Below are 20650 nucleotides of genomic sequence, written 5' to 3'. Positions count from 1 at the left end.
ACTAATTAGCTTAGTGTAAAGGTATAAGATAGAGTTGGTATTTTTTCTTAAAATGTTTTTAAGAAATTGTTAAACCGACAATTACATATTTCATTGATTCTAAGCCACACAACTTGGTAATAAATTTAAAAATCTCTGAAATCAGCATCAAGATACAAATGATGGTATCTTGGATTTAATGAAATACAGACTACGATGTGCAAGTCTTTCAAAACTATTCTTCCCTTTTTCTAATTTGGTACTTGTTCACACAAAGAGCTTTGAAAACTTTTTTTTTCATGTAGGTTAACACTAGTTCAAATTTTTCTTTTTGGATTTTTTTCAAGAGAGCAAGGACAAGGAAGTGTCCAGATACAGATAAAATATTATACAAGTGATCTTTAGGGATGTTTCAAAAATAACAAGAACATTAGTAACACTTAAAGTGGGCCAACAAGGTTTATTGTTACCTCTAATAACGTTTCATCACTAGTTTCGCCATGGTTAATCGGAAATGGTTTCCGTCCATCTGCAAAACATAGACAGCGGAATGTGTAGCTGCTTGGACAGGATAATGCACTTTCAACTTCCACTCTCCTCTCCGCACAGTGAGGCAAAGGTTAAATGATGTTTACAATAATACATCCTAAACCAAATATTTTAAATGTGCTACCTATGAATATTTTTTTAACATTTAAAGTCACTAGAACCTTGATTCCATGTTTAAAAGCCTAAATTATCTTCATAAACACAATTTATTAGAAATACATATTGGTTTTAACTTCCTAAAAAGAATACGCAAAAATTAGTAAGTCAGATTCTTATAAAGTTACAATCCCAGTTTTTACCTTAAAAAAAATTCTTTCTTCACTTTAAAAGTGAAAGTAGAAGGTTTCCAAGCAAGACTGACATGCTCACATCAATGAGAGGGAGCCCTCAGGGGTTTATATGTTACCACTACGAACTGTGCTCCACCAAGGGAGTTGTACAGGACAAAAATGTGAGTAAACAGGATTTCTTTACTGACAATCAAAAATAATTAACCACAATTATAATCACCTTGACTAAGCTAGTACTTTTTTCAAAATTTAAAAAAAAAGTCCAGAATGTATTATATAAATTCATGCTACCCAAAGTAACTAACGGATACTCCATACACAGTGGGAGAAAAGAAGGTTTACAGTTGTTTGTGTGGAAAATATTACAATAATTAACAAATAATAATACAAGAATAAACCCTGTATTCACATACTCACACAACTGTAAACTCACTTTTGCCCCACCCTGTGTATCCAATTTTATAATCTCAGTTACTTATAAGTGGTACTTCAAGTACAATTCACAAAACACAATCTCTTCTATAACTCCATGGCTTCTGAATATAATAAATAAAATGTTTTGAGTCAATAGGTATATGTAGTAATAGACTTGGACCAATAGATACTACATTTAAAGAAAAATACAGGTGAAAATTAACCAAACAAATGAAAAATAAGGTTACTTAGAAATGATTTTTTTTATTAAAAACCATATACTGTTCTCTTAGTCACTATTTCCTTTTTTCATTTTGATTCCTTTAATCTTTTATAAAAAGTATTTTTATGTTTTCAATTATGTTGATGCTCAATATTATTAGTTTCAGGTGTACAGCCAATGGTTAGACAGTGACACACTTTACCAAGTGTTCCCTCAATATTTTCCGTGCCCACCTAGCACCACACACAGTTATTACAATAGTACTGACTATATTCCCTTTGCTGTATTTTCTCTGTAACTATTTCGTAACTGCTAATTCGTACTCCTTAACCCCTTCATCTCCTACACCCAGCCCCCTGATGCCCCTCCATCCTGGCAACCATCAGTATGTTCTCTGTAAGCATGAGTCTGTTTCTCACTTATTTTTCATTTTGTTTTTTTTAGATTCTACAAACAAGTGAAATTATATGGTATCTTTCTCTGTCTTACTTATTGAACTTAACATAATACCCTGTAGGTCCATCCATGTTGTCGCAAATGGTAAAATCTCTTTCCTTTTTATGGCCAAGTAATATTTCACTGTATACCACAACTTTCTTTCTTATTTATCTATTTATAAATAATCCTCACTCAAGGACATGTTTATTGATTTTTGAGAGAGAGAGAGAGAAACATGGATGTGAGAAGCATGGATTGATTGCCTCCCAGGGATCAAACCCACAACCTAAGTGTGTGTCCTGGCTGGGAATCAAATCCACAACCTTTTGTTGCATGGGAAGATGCTCCGACCAACTGAGTCACCTGACCAGGGCTACATCTTCTTTGACCAATTGTATGTTGACAAACAATTTGGCTGTTTCCATATCTTGGCTATTGTAAATAACACTGCAATGAACATAAAGATGCATGTATCTTTTCAAATTTGTGTTTTGGATTTCTTAGGATAAATACCCAGACGTGGAATTGCTGGTTCATAAGGTGGTCCTATTTTTTGAGGAACCTCTATACTGTTGTCCATATATAATCCCACCAGCAGGACATGAGGGTTCCCTTTTCTCCACATCCTCACCAACACTTGTTTGTTGACTTATTGATGATAGTCAATCTGACAGGAGTGAGATAATATCTCCTTGTAGTTTTAATTTGCATCTCTCTGATGACTAGTGATGTTGAGCATCTTTTCATATGTCTGTTGGCCATCTGTGTGTCCTCTTTGAAGAGATTCAGGCCCTCTGTCCATTTTTTAATTGCTTGTTTCTGTTTTGAGCTGCAAATGTTCTCTGTTTATTTTAGAAATTAACCCCTTATTGGATGTATCCTTAGCAAATACCTTCCATTTGGTTGCTTTTTCATCTTGTTGATGGTTTCCTTTGTTGTGCAGTAACTTTTCAGTTTGATGTAGTGCCATTTTATTTTTTCTTTTGTTTCCCTTGCCCGATGAGATGTTTAAAAAAAAATTTACAAAGAGCAATGTTGAAGAGCATGCTACCTAAGTTTTCTTCTATGAATTCTATGCTTTCAAATCTTACATTTAATTCTTTAATCCATTTTGAGTTTATTTTTGTATATGGTGTAAGAAAGTGGTCTAGTTTCATTTTTCTTGCATGCATCTGTCCAGTTTTTCCAACACCATTTATTAAACAGACTGCCTTTACCCCATTGACTATTCTTACCTCCTCTGTTATATACCCCTCTTGCTCCAATACTCCTTTTGAATTTATTAGGAATCCACATTACGGTTACTGTCAATTTCCCCTGAAATTGCCCGTCTTCATTTGTCTTGTACATATCCCTGTTCTCTCTGACATCTCAAAGATTATGACTATTCTTTGGAACTCTGAAGTTCTTTAAACTCATTTGAAGATCGTAATCCACAAAGGGCTCTAGTTCTCTATCAGTCGTACTGATCATTCTTCTTGTTAAAGAACAGCTAAACCAAACTAGATCTCAGTAGTTCTGCCTTTCTTTTCTGATGCTCTTATTTCTTATTTCAAATCAACTTTAAAATCCTTTTGTGTTCATCTTGGTATGTGACAAAAGAGGACCATTCTTCCTATGTAGCTTACGCTTGATATGTCTTCCCTCTAATGCTAGCTAACCAGTCAAACTGAGTTTTTTAAACAACTAGCCTCTTCCCATTGAAATGATCAGAGATTTTTCCCCCCTAAATATCTTTTCAATGTTATAGTCTGTTCTATTACTAAGTCTCTCAGCCTGAAAGTCATGATTGCTTTTTAGTCCCTGGTTAGCGATCATGTCTATTGTTTCTCTGGCCTTTTCTAAATCTACTTCTTTGAAGTCAATGGAATGTGTCTGGTAAGTCTCAGCACTCTCTTTATTCCCATTTCTACTAGTTGTTCTTTATCATTCAAAATTCAGAATGAAAATGAAGTTTCCAGCAATCAGTCACATAACTGAAATCCCCAATCACTATTATATCGTCTCTCTATAGAAATTTTATAGACTGAATTACCAAAGCATTATCTTCCAAAATGCTCAGCAGGTCTGTTATATACTCCCATAACAATTTCATTTCGTTTTACTTTGAATCTTACTCAAATCATTCTACTATAGAAGACAACCTTCAAGGTACACATTTTTATAAATATTACGGTATTTCACTGACTGCTGTGCCCCAGTGGGTTGAATGCCAGCCTGCAAACCAAAGGGTCACGGGTTCTATTTCCAGTCAGGGCACATTCCTGGGTTGCAGGCCAGGTCCCCAGTACGGGGCATGCATGAGGCAACCACACACTGATGCTTTTCTCCCCCTCTTTCTCTCTCTCTTCCCCTCTCTATAAAAATAAATAAATAAAAATCTTTAAAATATATACTATGGTATTTCTTTGCCTCCTTTAACAAAGCCATTTCTTTTTAATAAAGTATATGATTTTATTGCCATATTCCAAACATATAAAATCCATTTTACAGACCACATTTATTAGTTGCAGTGAGTCTTTTCTTTCTTTCTTTTTTTTCCCCCGAAATTTTATTTATTTATTTTTAGAGACAGGGGAAGGGAGGGAGAAAGAGAGGAAGAGAAACATCAGTGTGTGCTTGCCTCACGTGGCCCCCACTGTGGACCTGGCCCGCAACCCAGGCCTGTGCCCTGACTGGGAATCAAACTGGCAACCCTTTGGTTTGCAGCCCGCACTCAATCCAATGAGCTACACCAGCCAGGGCTGAGGCCTTTCAACACTCTTTGTCTTTAACCTCTACGAATGTCTATCTGATATGCTGTATACCTGAAACTAATACCAAAAAAGTGTTGAATGAAAACTATAATAAAGAAATTTTTCATTTAAAAAGCATTTTGTCTTTAAATTAAGGTAAATAAAAGGGGCAAGGTAATAATGAAAAGGACTTCACTTTTCTGTTTCTTTATTTGGCCTTTTTTAAACCCAAGAAGGTCTCAAGGAGAAGGACAAGAAGGACTCATGAGTACTATACTACTATATCTCAATTATGAAGGAATCTTAAGAAGTTCTCTGTCTCGATGAAACAGTTACAATTATGAGGATTTCCTCCAAACAGTCCCCGAAATAGTCTACCTACAGTTAAAATTGTAAAAACTAAATGCAGTTATGGAACAAAATACTAAGTAATTAATCACGGTACTTTGCCATACGCCTTAAGAAGGTATTGCCGGGAAACACAGACTCGCACAGTCTTTTTTAAAAACTCAGATGTAGTGCAGAGGGACAGTACAAAGGCCTAAACACCAGTGGTACTCATTACCAAATACGAAAACTAGTCATGAACATGACATTATGTGTTAAGACTAGTTTCAGAATCAAGATGGCTCATGAAGATGTCAGTGATAACCACCTCAATAATTTAGTACAGACTGCTGAACTAGCTGATATACAGGAGCTCCCTGTAGTGGTCTGCACTTGACCGCTCTGCTAAAATGCAGAGGTGGTACGCAAACACTCTTGAAGTCTAAGTGCTTGAACATCAACAAAACATTTATTATTTTCTGGAAAGTCTTAAAAGAAAAACTTCTCATTATGCCATCAATAAATTTAAACACAACAAATATCAACAGTACTGTTAATCATAAACACACACTTTTCCATGTCCAATTTCCCTCCCCAGAATTTAATTTTAAAAGTTCTTACCTAATTCATAGAGATGCCCATCTACGTGAACTAATGCAATAAAATGAAGATCTACTTTTTCATCTATACTTGGTGCCTGGAACAGGAGGAAAAATACATATTATATATGTTAGTAGACAAATCAGTCAAGTACATGTAAACACATATAAATACTATCAAATGACACAGAGAACGTTTATCCAAAATAATTCAAGACTTAACCTTTGATGGACGAGTAAATACGTTTACATTTATAACAATGTGCTCACCCATCAACCAGAGAAATGCTGACTACAAGCATATCTTTCTTAATCTCAATAATCTAAAAGCCTACAGTTCTGTTCACCTTCAAAGCCCCTGTGCTTAGCACAATGCCTGGTATATAGTAGATGTACAATGTAGATTTCCTGAATGAAATGAATGCATGTCTAATTTTTGAAACTTGAAAAAATAAAGTCTTTTAAACTTAATAATAGCATAAACAGAGTTAAAAATAAAAAACTTTTCAATTCTTAAGACATCAAGACAGGGAATTCTCCTCTCATTGACTTCGCCTTGATAATCTCATCTTTTGAGTAAAATAAGTATCTTTATTCATCCTAAATTCAAACGTCCTAAAATGGACCTTTTTAAAAAAAATGAATAGATGCAGGAACATACCCCAATAGATTAAAGGGGAAAAGTAAGAATAAGAACAAATTAAAATACAATTAACTATAGCCTGTGATTCTTCTCTTGCTTTCTTAGTCAACTATTTGAAATGAAAACTATACCAAGGTTTTCATTGCTTACCAAATCAACCTGCATGAGCAGCATCTGGTACCTCTGTTAAACATTCAACTTCTGCAAAGTCAGTTCATGATGCCCTGACACTGTCTATAATATGCAGTAACTATACAGTTAACATAGGTATGTGTTAGCTATAAATCAAATCTTAATGGTTTGAAATGAAACACAATTTATTTAATGCAAGAGTTAAATGCAAGTACAAATTTTAGGGGCAAAAGTTTTAAACAGGCACAAATCAAATTATATCTCATCTTACTTAACATCCTGTAACACAATAGCCCCTTACATAACTCTAAAATGCATACTTTTTTACCCTTTAGTAATTATTACAAAATTTTAAGTTAACATGAAGTTTTCAGATGCAGAAATTGAAAGGGCCAGAAAAAACATAGTTATCTTGGATTTACTAAATGCTTTTAAAACATATACAGATAAAGTGACTTATGTAATCTTAGTCTACGCTTCCGAAATTATTTCCCTCAAGTTTATGAATGAGTGCACCACACACAAAAAAATGGCGGCAAACTAGCTCTTTCTAACTTCAATCCATAACTAAAGGATTATGCAGCTGGCAGGAATCGAAGTTACCTGGTTTTACTACTGTTAGACTCCTCTCTCCCAAAGCCTCTACACTTCTGACAGCCCCTCCAGCGACTGGGTGCTGTCACTAGGTTTTGAGATAAGCCAGTCCATCTTGGATGGTTTTGTTAGTTATACTTCATACTGAGACTGAAATATGTTTCCCAGTTTTTTCCATCATTTTATAAAAAGTCTAATAGCTCCTGAACATGATATTTCTTCAAGTAATTAAAGATGGTGATAATGAGTTCCCTTACTTTCCTGACCAGAGAATCAAATATACCAGTGATCACTCAGTCCGATACCCTCATTTTACCAACAACCAGAAGCAAATCCAATTTTTCAAGGCTAAACCTAGGCCATTCTATAAACTATAAATTCAATTCTATTTAAAAATGCTAGAAAGAATACTTTAACCAACTAGGAAAGAGTCTTGTTATCTCATTGTAAGACATAATCTCTAACAGAATAGCAAGTATTTTAAATCTTTTGAGCTATTATATTTTTAAAAAATTAAATTATTTTAACACCATCTCCTCTTAAGAATAATACATCCTATAGCTTCCATTTTTCATATTTTGTCAGTAAATATAATATAGGTATACTACAGATAAAAGTATATAATTGGAGTCAGAGACCTGAATGTGTACCCAATCCCTGGGAACACTGGTTTTCTTATTTGTTTTAGGTTTAAATGAAATGTATTAAAGTAATTTGTAGACTGTTAAGTGCTACTAAACATTCTGTATTGTTCCAATATTAATACTGCATTATTGCAAATGTAAGAAATCACTAAATCTAGCTACTCAAAATTGGGTCAGTACCTGGTCTGAGCCTTTTGTTTTGGTCTACTTTAATTGGTCTGAAAATCTGAAATACGCAATTATCCATTGCTTAAAAACCTGAAATTACCCATTGCTTAAAAAGTATTCAACATCCAAACATAAGTAAATAAAAAGCAAATTCCAATAAGTTCTTAATTTCAAAAAATGACCAATGACTAAATAACAAGGCAAAAACTGGAAGCTGTAAATTGGATAATTTTTGCTTACATTTATATATATTATTTTTTGTAAAGTTCCCTAATTTAGAATAAAACACTTATCTCAAAGAATTAAAAAGTAATATAACATACCAATTAAGTAGAAGTTAAATATTACATAGAAATTTCAAATTTTAAAAAAGTATAAATTTAATCTATAATTATATGGTACTTAATATATACCAGGCACTGTTCTAAGTACTTTATATGTACTCACCAATTAACTGTCATACAAAGGTAGGTAATATAATTATACCCATTTTATTCTCAAGAATACTGAGGCACAGAAGCATAAAGTAACATGCTCTAGATCACAAAGCTTGTAAATGATGGAATTTGGGTTCAAACCCAGGCAGTGTCATTCTAGAATCCATGTTCTTAACCACTAGACTATGAATATTTATGGAACTACAGAGCAATGGAATTAATATGGAGCAAAGATCAGTATTACATAAAAATATATAAACCTGAAAAAAACAATTTTATGACATGTCCATTCATAATTAGAATATTTTAAGTACAAAGGTATTTACACATATTTAGAATCAACTGTGCCCAAGCAGAATTTACAAAATTAGGGTTTTACTCGGATCATTTAATTCACCTTATATCTCCTACTGTACAAACTGGCACAGCAAGGAAGCAACAAATATCAAATGATAAATGAACAAACAGGACAAATGCACACTGTGACCCAATGAGGATAATGGAATAGAGAGACACCGGTTTGCTGATACTCGGCACAAATGCAAGTCTTTTTGGATGACCATACTGGTATTCGGTGGAAGCAGATGTTTACGGAAAGGTGCCAAGACTCCACTTCATAATTTGAGTATAGCTCTAGAAGAGTAAATAAGGGGAGGAAAGAATGTTTGACACCAACTTTTTTTTTAAGCATTAAAATGTATTTGCGATCAGACTTCCGCTGGCTGCACAAGTCATGATGACTTATGGAAGTGTCAAGTATCTTATAAACATATGGCACACACCAGATCTTTCTGATATAACAAACAGGCAGGCTCTACCGATACACAGTCATTGCCACTAAGAGTCGCAAATATCAGAAAGACAAGAGCTATAGTTGCCGAATCCTGCAGTTTATTTCAGTTATAAAAATTATTAGAATTCCATCATTAACCTAAATATTTAAGAAAATTAGCAAGGTTACAAGAACATATATACTCTGTAATAGTTTGCTAACATTCTCTACCTAAGAAGGAGAAATCATAAAATTTGCGGGAAGCCTAGATCAGTCCACAAGGAAAAAGTCTTCACCTCCTACTCGGAAAGATGCTTAGAAACTGAATAGGCAGGGAAGACTGGACCAAGATTAAACCGAGTACCTGAGCCACCTCACGGAATAAAACAGCTGAGATGAAGCACCCTGCACCATGAAGGGTTAGATTAAGGACAGAGTAAGTAAAGCACCCAGAGCATGACAAGAGACTAAAGTCATGTTCAGAAACATGAAAAAAAAAAGTAAGAGATGGTGAAGAACTCAGAAGGTACATAGCATTTGTTGACCGGAGTCAACTAAATGAAATTGGAAAGATGAAGGGTAAGAGAATACATACTCACTTTAACAACAGACAGGAACTTAAACATTATCATGAATGTCGATCAGTACTCATCAAAAGGCAGGCATTCTTATGTTGGCAGGCTATGGAGTGGAAAGATGGATGCTCACCAGGCGCTGGTGACAGTCAAGCCAGACCGCAAAGCATGGAGGTATGCTTGCAATCTTATCGGAGGAGAAAAAGCTAATGGTTGAGTGAAACAAGAGAAAAGCACCCTGAAGAACTGAAGAAGTTTAAGGAAAAAATGGACTGCCCTTTGCACTGGAAGAAGAGATGGAAGATTGACTAAACTTACAACAGAATGGAGACCCATAGATGGTAGGCGTAAGAAGGGTCGCCAGCGACGAAGACGGAGAGATGGACTGGTAGCCTTTGCAGGGTCTACATGGCTACGTTTGCCCCAGGGCAGGGATGCATGGTGACACAATGATGAGGCCTTCGTTCTGCAGTGGCTAGAATGAGGCTGTGATGAGGATGGCGAGGAGGACTACATAATTAAAAAAGAGAACATTTTACTTAGACCACGTTACTGGGCGATCATTTATTCTTAAAAGCAACGTATGGTCATACTTGTATTTATATGGTCTAGTACTTTTAATCAACCATAATCTAGAAAAAACCCTAGATGAATATTGGTTAAAAGTGGGTAAAGTCGAAATATATAACCAAGGTATCAGGTTATATGCCATAGCTTTTGTAAGTGTACATCTAAAATATTTACATATCCTCATTTGCATAGCACAGACTCATGGAATTGATTTTAAATGCCACCAAAATGGAATTATTATATAAAATTTTTAAAAAAGGAATAATACACATAAAACATGTAACACACACAAAACAAACTACGGATGATGTGTAGAAGGAAACTGTATGGTGATAAGCACTGGTAAAAAGAATTTCTTCTAATAAGCATCAAGGGGGGAAAAACCAACATTTTAAATAAAATATAAAAAGAAGTGAAATAAATCCTCTTAAGCTGATGAATTGCATAAACTATCCTCCTATTTGGGATGACAAGTTAAATGGAAACAATCATAGCCTATTAGCCTTTTCAAAAATAAACAACAGGCCCTGGATGGCATAGCTCAGTGGACTGAGTGTGGGCTGCAAACCAAAGCATTGCAGGTTCGATTCCCAGTCAGGGCACATTCCTGGGTTGCAGGCCAGGTCCCCAGTAGGGGCCACATGAGAAGCAACCACACATTGATGTTACTCTCTCTCTCTTTCTCCCTCCCTTCCCCTCTCTAATAAATAAATAAATAAATAAAATCTTTTTAAAAATAATAATAAAATAAACAACAGTATATATATCTATATATATCTATATATCTATATAGATATATATATATATATCTATATAGATATATATATATATATATCTCACTTATTTTGTGCCAGGCACTCTGTTAAGTATTTCACGTGTATCAATTTATGTAATCTCCCAATAACCCATGAGACAGGCACTGTAACTAGTCTCATCTTACAAATGAGCAATCGGAGCATGTACAGGTTAATTAGCATGTACGAGGGCACACTGCTAGCACATGGCATGGCTGGGATTCAAACACAGGAAATCTGGCTCTAGAACCCAGAGATCTCAGTCACTATGGTGTACAGCCTAAGTGGCCAAGAGGAAGATTTTAATACTGATTTATTAGACTAGATTCTAATGAGGAACAGTAATCCTCTTAAAATTAGATATTTTGAGAGTCACCCTTTCATACACTATCATACCACAAAAATCAAATCTGACCCAACAGATTTCCATGAAATAAACATGCTTACAATAATTAATTAATTTATGCTGATCCAAATAATTTTATAATGGTCATCTTCCATAAATAATACCAGTATGTGAAATTAAAAAATTGATTTAAAGCAGTATGAAAAAATTACAATCACTTGTAACCATAAGAAGCACTAAGAATAGAAGAAGCAGTAAGTCCTTAGTAATAATGGATTTCATTAACCACGGCCCGTTCTTCTTAAGAAAATGAAAACGTTTTCTCTGAATGATTTCTAAGATTTGTTCAACTCCAAAAATTCTATGATCCTTAGTACTTTTGGTCTATGTAAACAACACGTAGATAAAGCTCTCCATGTGGTGACAGCTAAAAGAAAGCTGTCATTGTGACGAGGAGCTAAAAAACACGTTTGTGAGCACTTCATCTACGCATCATAAGATGCATAGAATCAGTCAATCAGAAATACGTAACTGAATCCGAAGCTTGGCTCTTTATGGGAACAAAGGTGTATATAACAGCGCCTGTTCTCACAGATACAGTCTAATCAGATATTTTTCATATTCAATCTGACTACATTTAAATAGAAGAAATGGAAGGAAAAGAATAAGAAACATGGTTAAGGAGGAAAAGAACTGAAGTAAAGAAAGAATGGGAGGGAGAGGAGACTAATGAGTAGTGCAGAAAAAAAAATTTCCTAAGAATCGGGAGAGGGACACGTTACTAAGGCAGAAGTAGAAGTAAAGGTGTCCACCCAAAGAATGTGTCAGGTTTGGTCGGTGAAATGGGAAAGACACTCCTTGGGAAGATGGGAAGATTCAGAGTGAGAAAAGGAACAGAAAATAGCAACAAATAGGACATGTTCAAGGGACCAGACTATCAGGTCTGGGATTTGGTTTTATCCTTTGAATCTAGAAAGTGTGCCTGTTACTTTTTCACGGTGCTGGCGGGAGACAGGAGATCCCTAGGTCAAAGCGAAAGGTCTTTCCTCATAGCACAGGAGTGGGCAGGGCGGCCAGCCCGTAGGTGTCATTCACACGAAGGCGATGCGGAGGCCCAGGTGGACAGCTGCGCACACAGCAGGCTGCCCTGCAGGAGGGGAACATTGAGTTGGGGACACCAAGGTCTTACAGGAAGCAGATAGCACCCCTGTTCATTCTAGAAGCAGGCACTGCCTCGACTGTCACTCTGGATTACTATGAGGGAAGCAGTTTCCGACTTCAAGTATGATGGCCCTGTTCTTTTGCCATTTTTAAAGAACTGTTTAAAAACTTTTGCCTTGACTGGCATAGCTCAGTGGAATGAGCGCGGGCTGGGAACCAAAGTGTCCCAGGTTCGATTCCCAGCCAGGGTACATGCCTCGGTTGCAGGCCATAACCCCCAGCAACCACACATTGATGTTTCTCTCTCTCTGTGTCTATCTCCCTCCCTTCCCTCTCTAAAAATAAATAAATAAAATATTTAAAAAAAAACTTTTAAAAAATAATTTTACCTAAATTATTATTCATTATTTCCTAAGAATAAGGGAATTCTATTACATAACAGTAGTTAGCACCTTTGTAATTTTATATTGATAGAATACTTTTACCACCTTGATAATTTTATATAGATAAAATTCTTTTGTCTAATCTTCCATCCACACTTTAATTTTCTTACATTGATCTATTATGTCTTTCGTAGCATTTTCCCTCAGGACTTAATCTAGGAACAGGTGTTGAATTTACTTGTCATGTTTCTTTACTGTCCTTTCACCTGGAACATATCCAACAGTCTTTGTATTTTGACATTAACAGTTTCCTTCACCCATTTTCTAATAAACAGTTTTCTACAAAAAAAAAATCATGCTGTTTCTTCCATTCTGACCCATGTGACTCTTACTTCCTTTTCTTGCCTTACTGCATTGGTTAGGACCTCTACTACAATAATGAATTTCATTGATTTTCACTTTCATCTTTATTATTTCTTTCTTCTGCTTGCTTTTGGCTTATTGTACCTTCTTTTACTACCTTAAGGTTAAAAATTTAGGTAGTGACCTGAGGTCTTTTTTCTTTTCTACTACAAGAACTGTCTCATTTCTCTAATTCCTGCTTTAACTACAACCTAAATATTTTTTATTTTTAAAATTTTTCCACTAACTCAAATATTTTCAAATTTCCTTTGTGCCTTCCTCTTTGATCCATGAGCTATTTAGAAGTGTGTTGTTTAATTTTTAAATATTTGGAAACTTCCCAGATTTTTTTTTCTGTCACTGATTTCTAACTTAATTCATTATGGTTAGAAAACACCCTTTGTATGATTTAAAATTTTAAAAAATTTGTTAAGGTTTATTTTCTGATCTAGAACATGCCTTATCTTGGTAAACATTCCATGTATACCTGATAAGAATAATTAGCTGTTGTTGAATGAAGTTTTCCATAAATGTTAATAGTGCCAAGCTGTTTGATAATGTTGTTTAGGTTTTGGATGTTCTTAAAATTTTCTGTGTTTATTTATTCTACCAATTACTGAGATGAGTGTTGAAATCTCCAACTCTAACTGTGGACTTGTCCATCTCTCTCTTCGGTTTTATAAGTGTTCGCCTCATATTTAGAGGCTGCATTTTAGCTGCCTACACAAACCTTATTATATGTATGTGATGTCTTCTTGGTGGACTGATCTATTTATCCTTATGTACTGTCTTTCTTTATCAGTGACAATATTCCCTGTTCTGAAGTCTACCTCATGCAATGTTCATACAGCTATTCCAGCTTCTTCTGTGATTGGTGTTTGCATTATACATCTTTCCCCATTCTTTCACTTTTATTTTTCAATTAATTTTTTATTGACTGTATTAGGGTAACATTGGTTAATAAAATTACATAGGTTTCAAACGTACAATTCTACAATACATCATTTGTATTTTGTGTTACATGTTCCCCACCCCTACACAAGTCTTCTTCCATCATCATCATCCCCCGTACCATCTTCTTCTTCCCCCCACTCCCACCCTCTGACAGTGACCATAATGTTGTCTGTGTCCATGAGTCATTTTTTTGTTCAGTCCCTTCAACCTCCTCACCCAGCCCCCAACTCCCGCCCCTCTGACAGTTGTCAATTTGTTCTTTGTATCCATGAGTCTGTCTCCACTTTGTGGTTTATTTTGCTCATTAGATTCCATATACATGTAAAATCGTAGGGTACTTGTCTTTCTCTGACTGGCTCTTTCGCTTAGCATAAAACTGCCTAGGTCCATCCATGCTGTCGCAAAGGCTAAGAATTCCCCCTTTACTTTTTTTAAATCTTCACCCAAGGGTAAGTTTTTATTGACTTTAGAGAGGAAGAGGGACAAGAAGGGGGCGTGGGGTGTGGGAGGGGAAGGAGAGAGGGAGAGGGAGAGGGAGAGAGACAGAGACAGAGAGAGAGAGAGAGAGAGAAAGAGAGAGGCACCGATTGGTTGCCTCCTGTATGCACCACAACCAGTGATTGAACTCTCAACCTATGTGTCCTGATTGAGGATCGAATCTGCAACCTTTTGGTACACAAGACCTTAAACCAACTGAGCAACCCAGTCAGGGTATAAGATTTCCTTCTTTATCACAGCTGGTTAGTAGTCTATTGTGTAAATGTACCACAGCTTTTTAATCCACTCACCTCCACAATATGGATGCTTGGGCTGCTACAAATCTTACCTATTGTAAATAACAAAATGAACATAGGGTACATATATTCTTTGGAGTTAGTGTTTCAGGTTTCTTTGAATATATTCCCAGAAGTAGAATTGCTGGGTCATAAAGCAGTTCCACTTTTAAGGTTTTGAGGTAACTCCATATTGCTTTCCATTGTGGCTACACCAATCTGCATTCCCCCCAACAGTGCATGAGGGTTCTCTATTCTCTACAACCTTGACAGTACTTGTTGTTTGTTGACTAATGATAGTGATTTTGACAATGTGAGGTGGTATCTCATTGTAGTTTTAATTTGCATTTCTCTGATTATTAGTGATGTTGAGCATCCTTTCATATGTCTATTGGCCATCTGAATGTCTTCTTCGGAGAACTGTCTATTCAGACCCTTTGCCTATTGCTTAATTGAATCATTTATTTTGTTGGTGTTGAGTTTCATAAGTTCCTTATAAATTTGGGTATTAACCCCTTATCAAATGTATCATTAACAAATACGTTTTCCCATTCTGGACACGGTCTTTTCATATTGTTGATGATTTCCTTTGCTGTGCAAAAACTTTTCAGTTTGATGTAATCCAATTTGTTTATTTTTTTCTGTTGCCCAAAGTGCTATATCAGAAAAAAATATTGCTACAAGAAATGTCCAAGATTTTACTGCCTATATTTTCTTTTCATGGTTTTGAGTCTAACATTTAAGTCTTTAATCCATTTTAAGTTGATTCTTCTGAAAGGTGTAGCAAGGTGATCTATTTTCATTTTTTGCACATATCTGTCCAATTTTCCCATCACCATTTGTAGAATAGACTATCTTTACCCCATTGTATGTGGTTGCCTGCTTTGTCAAATATTAATTGACTATAAAGGCATGGGTTTATTTCTGGGGTCTCTACTGATCTATATATCTGTTTTAATGCCAGTACCACGCTGTTTGGGTTACTATGGCCTTGTAGTATATATCCAGTAGCGTGAGTCCTCAAACTTTGTTCTTTCTCAAGATTGCTGAGGCTATTCGAGGTCTTTTGTGGCTCCATATAAAGTTTTGGAATATCTGTTCTAGTTCTATGAAATATGCCATTGGTATCTTGATAGAAATTACATTGAATCTGTAAACTGCTTTGGATAGTATAGACATTGTAATAAGCAATAACCCTGGTGAATATAAATGCTAAAACCTCAACAAAATATTAGCAAACTAGATCCAGCAACACATTAAAAGGTGATACAACATGACAAAGTAGGATTTTTTCCAAGGATACAAGGTTGGTATAATACCCATAAATCAATGAACAAGATATACCACATAAACAAAATGAAGGATAAAAACCACATAATCTTATCAATAGATGCAGCAAAAGCTTTTGATAAAATCCAGCACCCATTTATGATAAAAACTCTCAGTAAACTGGGAATAGAGGGAACATACCCCAATGTAATAAAGGCCATATATGACTCAGCCAATATCATCCTCAATGTGCAAAAACTATAAGAGTGTTCCCCTTAAGATCAGGAGCAAGACAGGGATGCCCACTTTTATCACTCTTATTCAACACACAGGACTGGAAGTCCTAACCACAGCAATCAGAAAAGCAGATACGAAAGGCATTCACCTTGGAAAGGAAGAAGTAAGACTATTATTTGCAGATGATATGATACTGCATACAGAGAAACCCAAAGGTTCCACTGAAAAACTCTAGATCTGATAATGAATTCAGTAAAGTAGCAGGTTATAAAATAAACATCCAGAAATCAGTTGTATTTTCATACACAAATACTACACTATCAGAAAGGCAAACTAAGAAAACAATCCCATTTACAATTACTCAAAAAAAAATATCTTGGAATAAATTTAACCAAGGATGTAAAAGACCTGTACTCAGAAAATTATGATACTGAAAAAGCTAACTGAAGAAGATACAAATAAGTGGGAACATATACTGTGTTCATGGATAGAAAGAATTAACTCCATTCTTTTAATTTTAAGCTTTCTGTGACTTTCTTATAGACAGCATATAACTGAGTTTTGCTTTTTACCAATGTGATTCATCTTTCCCTCAATTTGTATGTTTATATTTAGACCTTTTATATTAATTTTAATTTTTAATATGGTTTATTAAAATCTATCATATCTTGCCAGTTTTCTATTTTTCATCTGTTCTTTGTTCCTTTTCTGCCTATTTAAATTATTTTTATTCCATTTTATCTGTACTACTGTCTTGTTTATACTCCCTTTTACCTTGTTTAGTAATTGTCCAAGAATTTATATCTTTAGTCACAGTGTATCTTCAAATACTACACCACTTCATATGTAGTATAAGAATGTTACAGCAGTATTATCCCAATTTCTTCCTCCCATCCTTTTGTGCTATCACCATACATTTTTATATATACTATACATTTACTGTACATGGTTACTATTTTTCATTTAGAAAGTCAGATATTTCTAGGGCAATTTTAAAAAGAACAAAATGATTCGTTATTTACCTTTGTTGTTCTATTTAGTGATCTCCATTCTTTGTATAGATACAAGTTGTAGTACTAGTGAGCTGGGTATGAATTCTCTGTTTTTGTTTGTTACAAAATCTATATTTCCTTATTTTTTTTCTGCCAACGTTTAACCAATTCTATCTTCATCTCCAGCATTTACTTAGCAGCTGCTATGTGTCAGGCTTTATACCAGATTCTTGGTATACTACCGTGAACAGGACAGCCTTAGCTCCTGTCCCTAGTTTGTGCAGGTATGTGCGTATCTGAAGAAATGAGGCTTTATCACAACATGTACAAGTACTCTGTGCTATTCTACTTTTAGGAGATAAAAGACCTTGAGACGTGTACCACATTTTCTGCTGTCTACATTGCCTTCAAGTGTGATTATTAATAGAAGCATCAAATTCCCACAAGTTTCTAGTGTATAACACTAGATCCAAAATACTCAAATACAAATGTATAAATTTTATGAGACCAACAAGCAATAACATAGTATGAAAAATATTATCTCACATTGACCAAACATCTGGATGTGCTTCCATAGTTTATCTTTTCAAATAAGGCAAATCTCCATCATTTCCAATTTTTTAAACACCTCTCTCCTAATTATACTACCCTCAGAGATCTTTATTTTGTTTAAGATATTTTTGTTCTACTGATTTCTTTCAGCACTAAAAAAATGTCATCCCATTGTTTCTATGTTGCATAACTTCTGATGAGAAATCTGCTGTAATTTTTTATCTTTGCTCTGCCTGATATGCCTTTTTCCTCTGACTTGAATATTATATATAGATATATATATATCTGGTTTTCAGAAGTTTGAAGACCGTATATGTGTGTATATGTCTTTGGAGAATAAGGGTATTCATATCACCTTCTATTGTCTGAGACTCTTGAAGCTGTTGAACGTCTTTATTTTGGGCAACGTATTTGGCCATTAGCACTTCATGTACGAGGTCTATCTGGAAAAAGTCCAGCTATTGTTAATATAACTAGAACAGTTTGAATGACATCAATATAACCTGGCAGCCAAGGAGAGTGAACTGGAATAAGCATGTGTGAACAATAACGACTTCACTATACTAGTCAGTAGTGGCAGTAGACACCGTTGAGTGACCATGTACACTGTTTGGTCGTCACATTCAAAATGACTGAGCAAATACAGCAATGAACCTGCATCATATTTTGTGTTAAATTTGAACATTGCTCCACAGAAACTATTTGGATGATTGAAAAGGCCACATCTATGGGCAACTGGTGATTGGCAGCTTCATCATGATAACATGCCTGCTCACACATCAAGTCTCATGCAGAGTTTTTTAGTGAAACATCAAATCACCCAGGTGACTCAGCCCCCTTACAGCCCAGATTTGGTGCCCTGCAACTTCTGGCTTTTCCCAATACCAAAATCACCTTTGAAAGGGAAGAGATTTTAAACTGTCCATTAGATTCAGGAAAATACAACTGGGCAGCTGATGGTAATTGGAAGAATGGTGTCAGATCCCAAGGTGACCACTTTGAAGGGGCCTGAGGCATCATTGTCCTATGTACAATGTTTCTTGTATCTTGTATCTTCCTCAGTAATGTCTCTATTTTTCATATTACATGGCTGGATACCGTCTGGACAGACCTTGTATTTTCTTCTGTAGTATGCCCACTCCTCAACCCCACCTCTCTCTTTGCCTTCTAGGATCCCACTTTTATCTGTTAAATCATTTGAAATTGCCCCACTGTTCTTAGATGCTCTGGGTTTTTTGTTGTTTTTTTCCCCTCCACAATCTTTAATTTTTGTGATTCAGTTTGGATAAATTTCTCCTATCCAAGTACTCACCAGACCTGACACTGCTTAGTTTACAAGATAGATGAGATGGAGCACATACAGGGTGGTATGGCTGTAGATACCAATAAATCCCTAAAGATTTATCTTCACATTTACTGATTCTTTCCTTAACTTTATTGAGTCTACTGGTGAACCCAATTAAAGCACTCTTCATTTCTCGTACTGTGCTTTTAATTGCGAGTGCTCCATTTGATTCTTTCTTATCATCTCCAACTCTCTGTTGATATTCCACATGTGCTGGTATACACAATCTACCTTTTCTACCTGAATCTTTATCATGTTAATTATTGTTTTAAATTGCATCTGAGAGTTCCAACATCTTGACCACATCTGAGTCAGATTCTGTTGTGGTTTTTTTTGTGACAGCGTATTATTAATTTTCTTGTTTCCTTCTTTGTCCTATATCTGGTTAAAAACCACATTTACTGTGTAGGAACACAGAGACTGAGATAAATAGTACCTAAGAATGGGCATGCCTCCTCTTCTGCTAAGCCTTTAGTATGTGGAGTTGAGTCCATCTAGTCAGGAGTTGTGCTGTTCAGGTTTTGGTTTTGCAATGGTTACCCACGAGCTTAAAATTTACTCACGTTACTTTGTGCTCAGGGTAGAAGCAGGATTACTGGGTAGTTTCTTCATCAGTGTTCTTGTTCTATTCACAGTTTTAGACTTTTGTTTGGAATCTGTGCCTAAATATACCAACAAACATACCAACTCTTAAATTTTCCTAATATTATATTAGCTGTCAATGCAGTTGCTTAAATAACTAAGTTAGCCTTGTTTTCAAATACAAAAATTTAAATTGTGAGCTGAATCTTAAGACTAAATATCCAGTTTTCCACTTTGTTTTCCATACTAACTGGAAAAGATCAAATATCTACTATTTATTCTTGAGTCTTTTAGAAGAGTCTCAATAAAGAGTTTGCTTTCTAGAGAGTCTGAGTAAAGAACTCAGTTCCTCAGCTTTTCAGTTCTAGTAGAGAAATCCAAATTTGCTAAAAATTATATACTTCATTAAAATTACTAACAACATCAACTTTTGCCAGGACATTAACAGTGAACCTGTGCCCCTCTGCTTAGAGTCTGGATATCGCAACAGCACACTGTGACCTCACACGAACCACTGTACGTGTAACATAAACCTATCTCTTCATTTTGGTCAGAGAAACCCAGAATAGGCTTTTCAGAGACCCTAGGAATTTCAAAAGAAGATTAAATGTTTTGCTTTTCAGAAAGAGCTCTAAGAAATTTAATATATTATTTTGGGGGGAGGAATTAGGTACATACATTCCACTTTAAGAGATCTGGAAGCATTCTGATTCTGACTTACATCCTCTCAGAATTAAAAACAGAGAGTGAGTGATGGGATACAGTCCGTAA

General features: G+C 35.3%; 1 protein-coding gene across 1 annotated transcript in view; it reads right to left on the bottom strand.

Moving 5' to 3' along the window:
* The window catches only part of UCHL3 (ubiquitin C-terminal hydrolase L3), a 46193-nt gene that overhangs the window by 375 nt on the left and 25168 nt on the right, over window positions 1-20650 (bottom strand). Inside the window, exons 7-8 of the mRNA XM_045839130.1 lie at window positions 5577-5652; window positions 450-508 (exon numbers count right to left, since the gene is read on the bottom strand). Coding sequence (XP_045695086.1) covers window positions 450-508; window positions 5577-5652 — 135 coding nt within the window. The remainder of the gene's footprint in view (window positions 1-449; window positions 509-5576; window positions 5653-20650) is intronic.

The sequence above is a fragment of the Phyllostomus hastatus genome, unplaced genomic scaffold (assembly GCF_019186645.2).
Source record: "Phyllostomus hastatus isolate PE091 unplaced genomic scaffold, TTU_PhHast_1.1 phas_contig_29, whole genome shotgun sequence".
Lineage (NCBI taxonomy): Eukaryota > Metazoa > Chordata > Mammalia > Chiroptera > Phyllostomidae > Phyllostomus > Phyllostomus hastatus.
The sequence above is the reverse complement of the archived record's forward strand: the minus strand, read 5'-3'. Positions and strand labels throughout refer to the sequence as shown.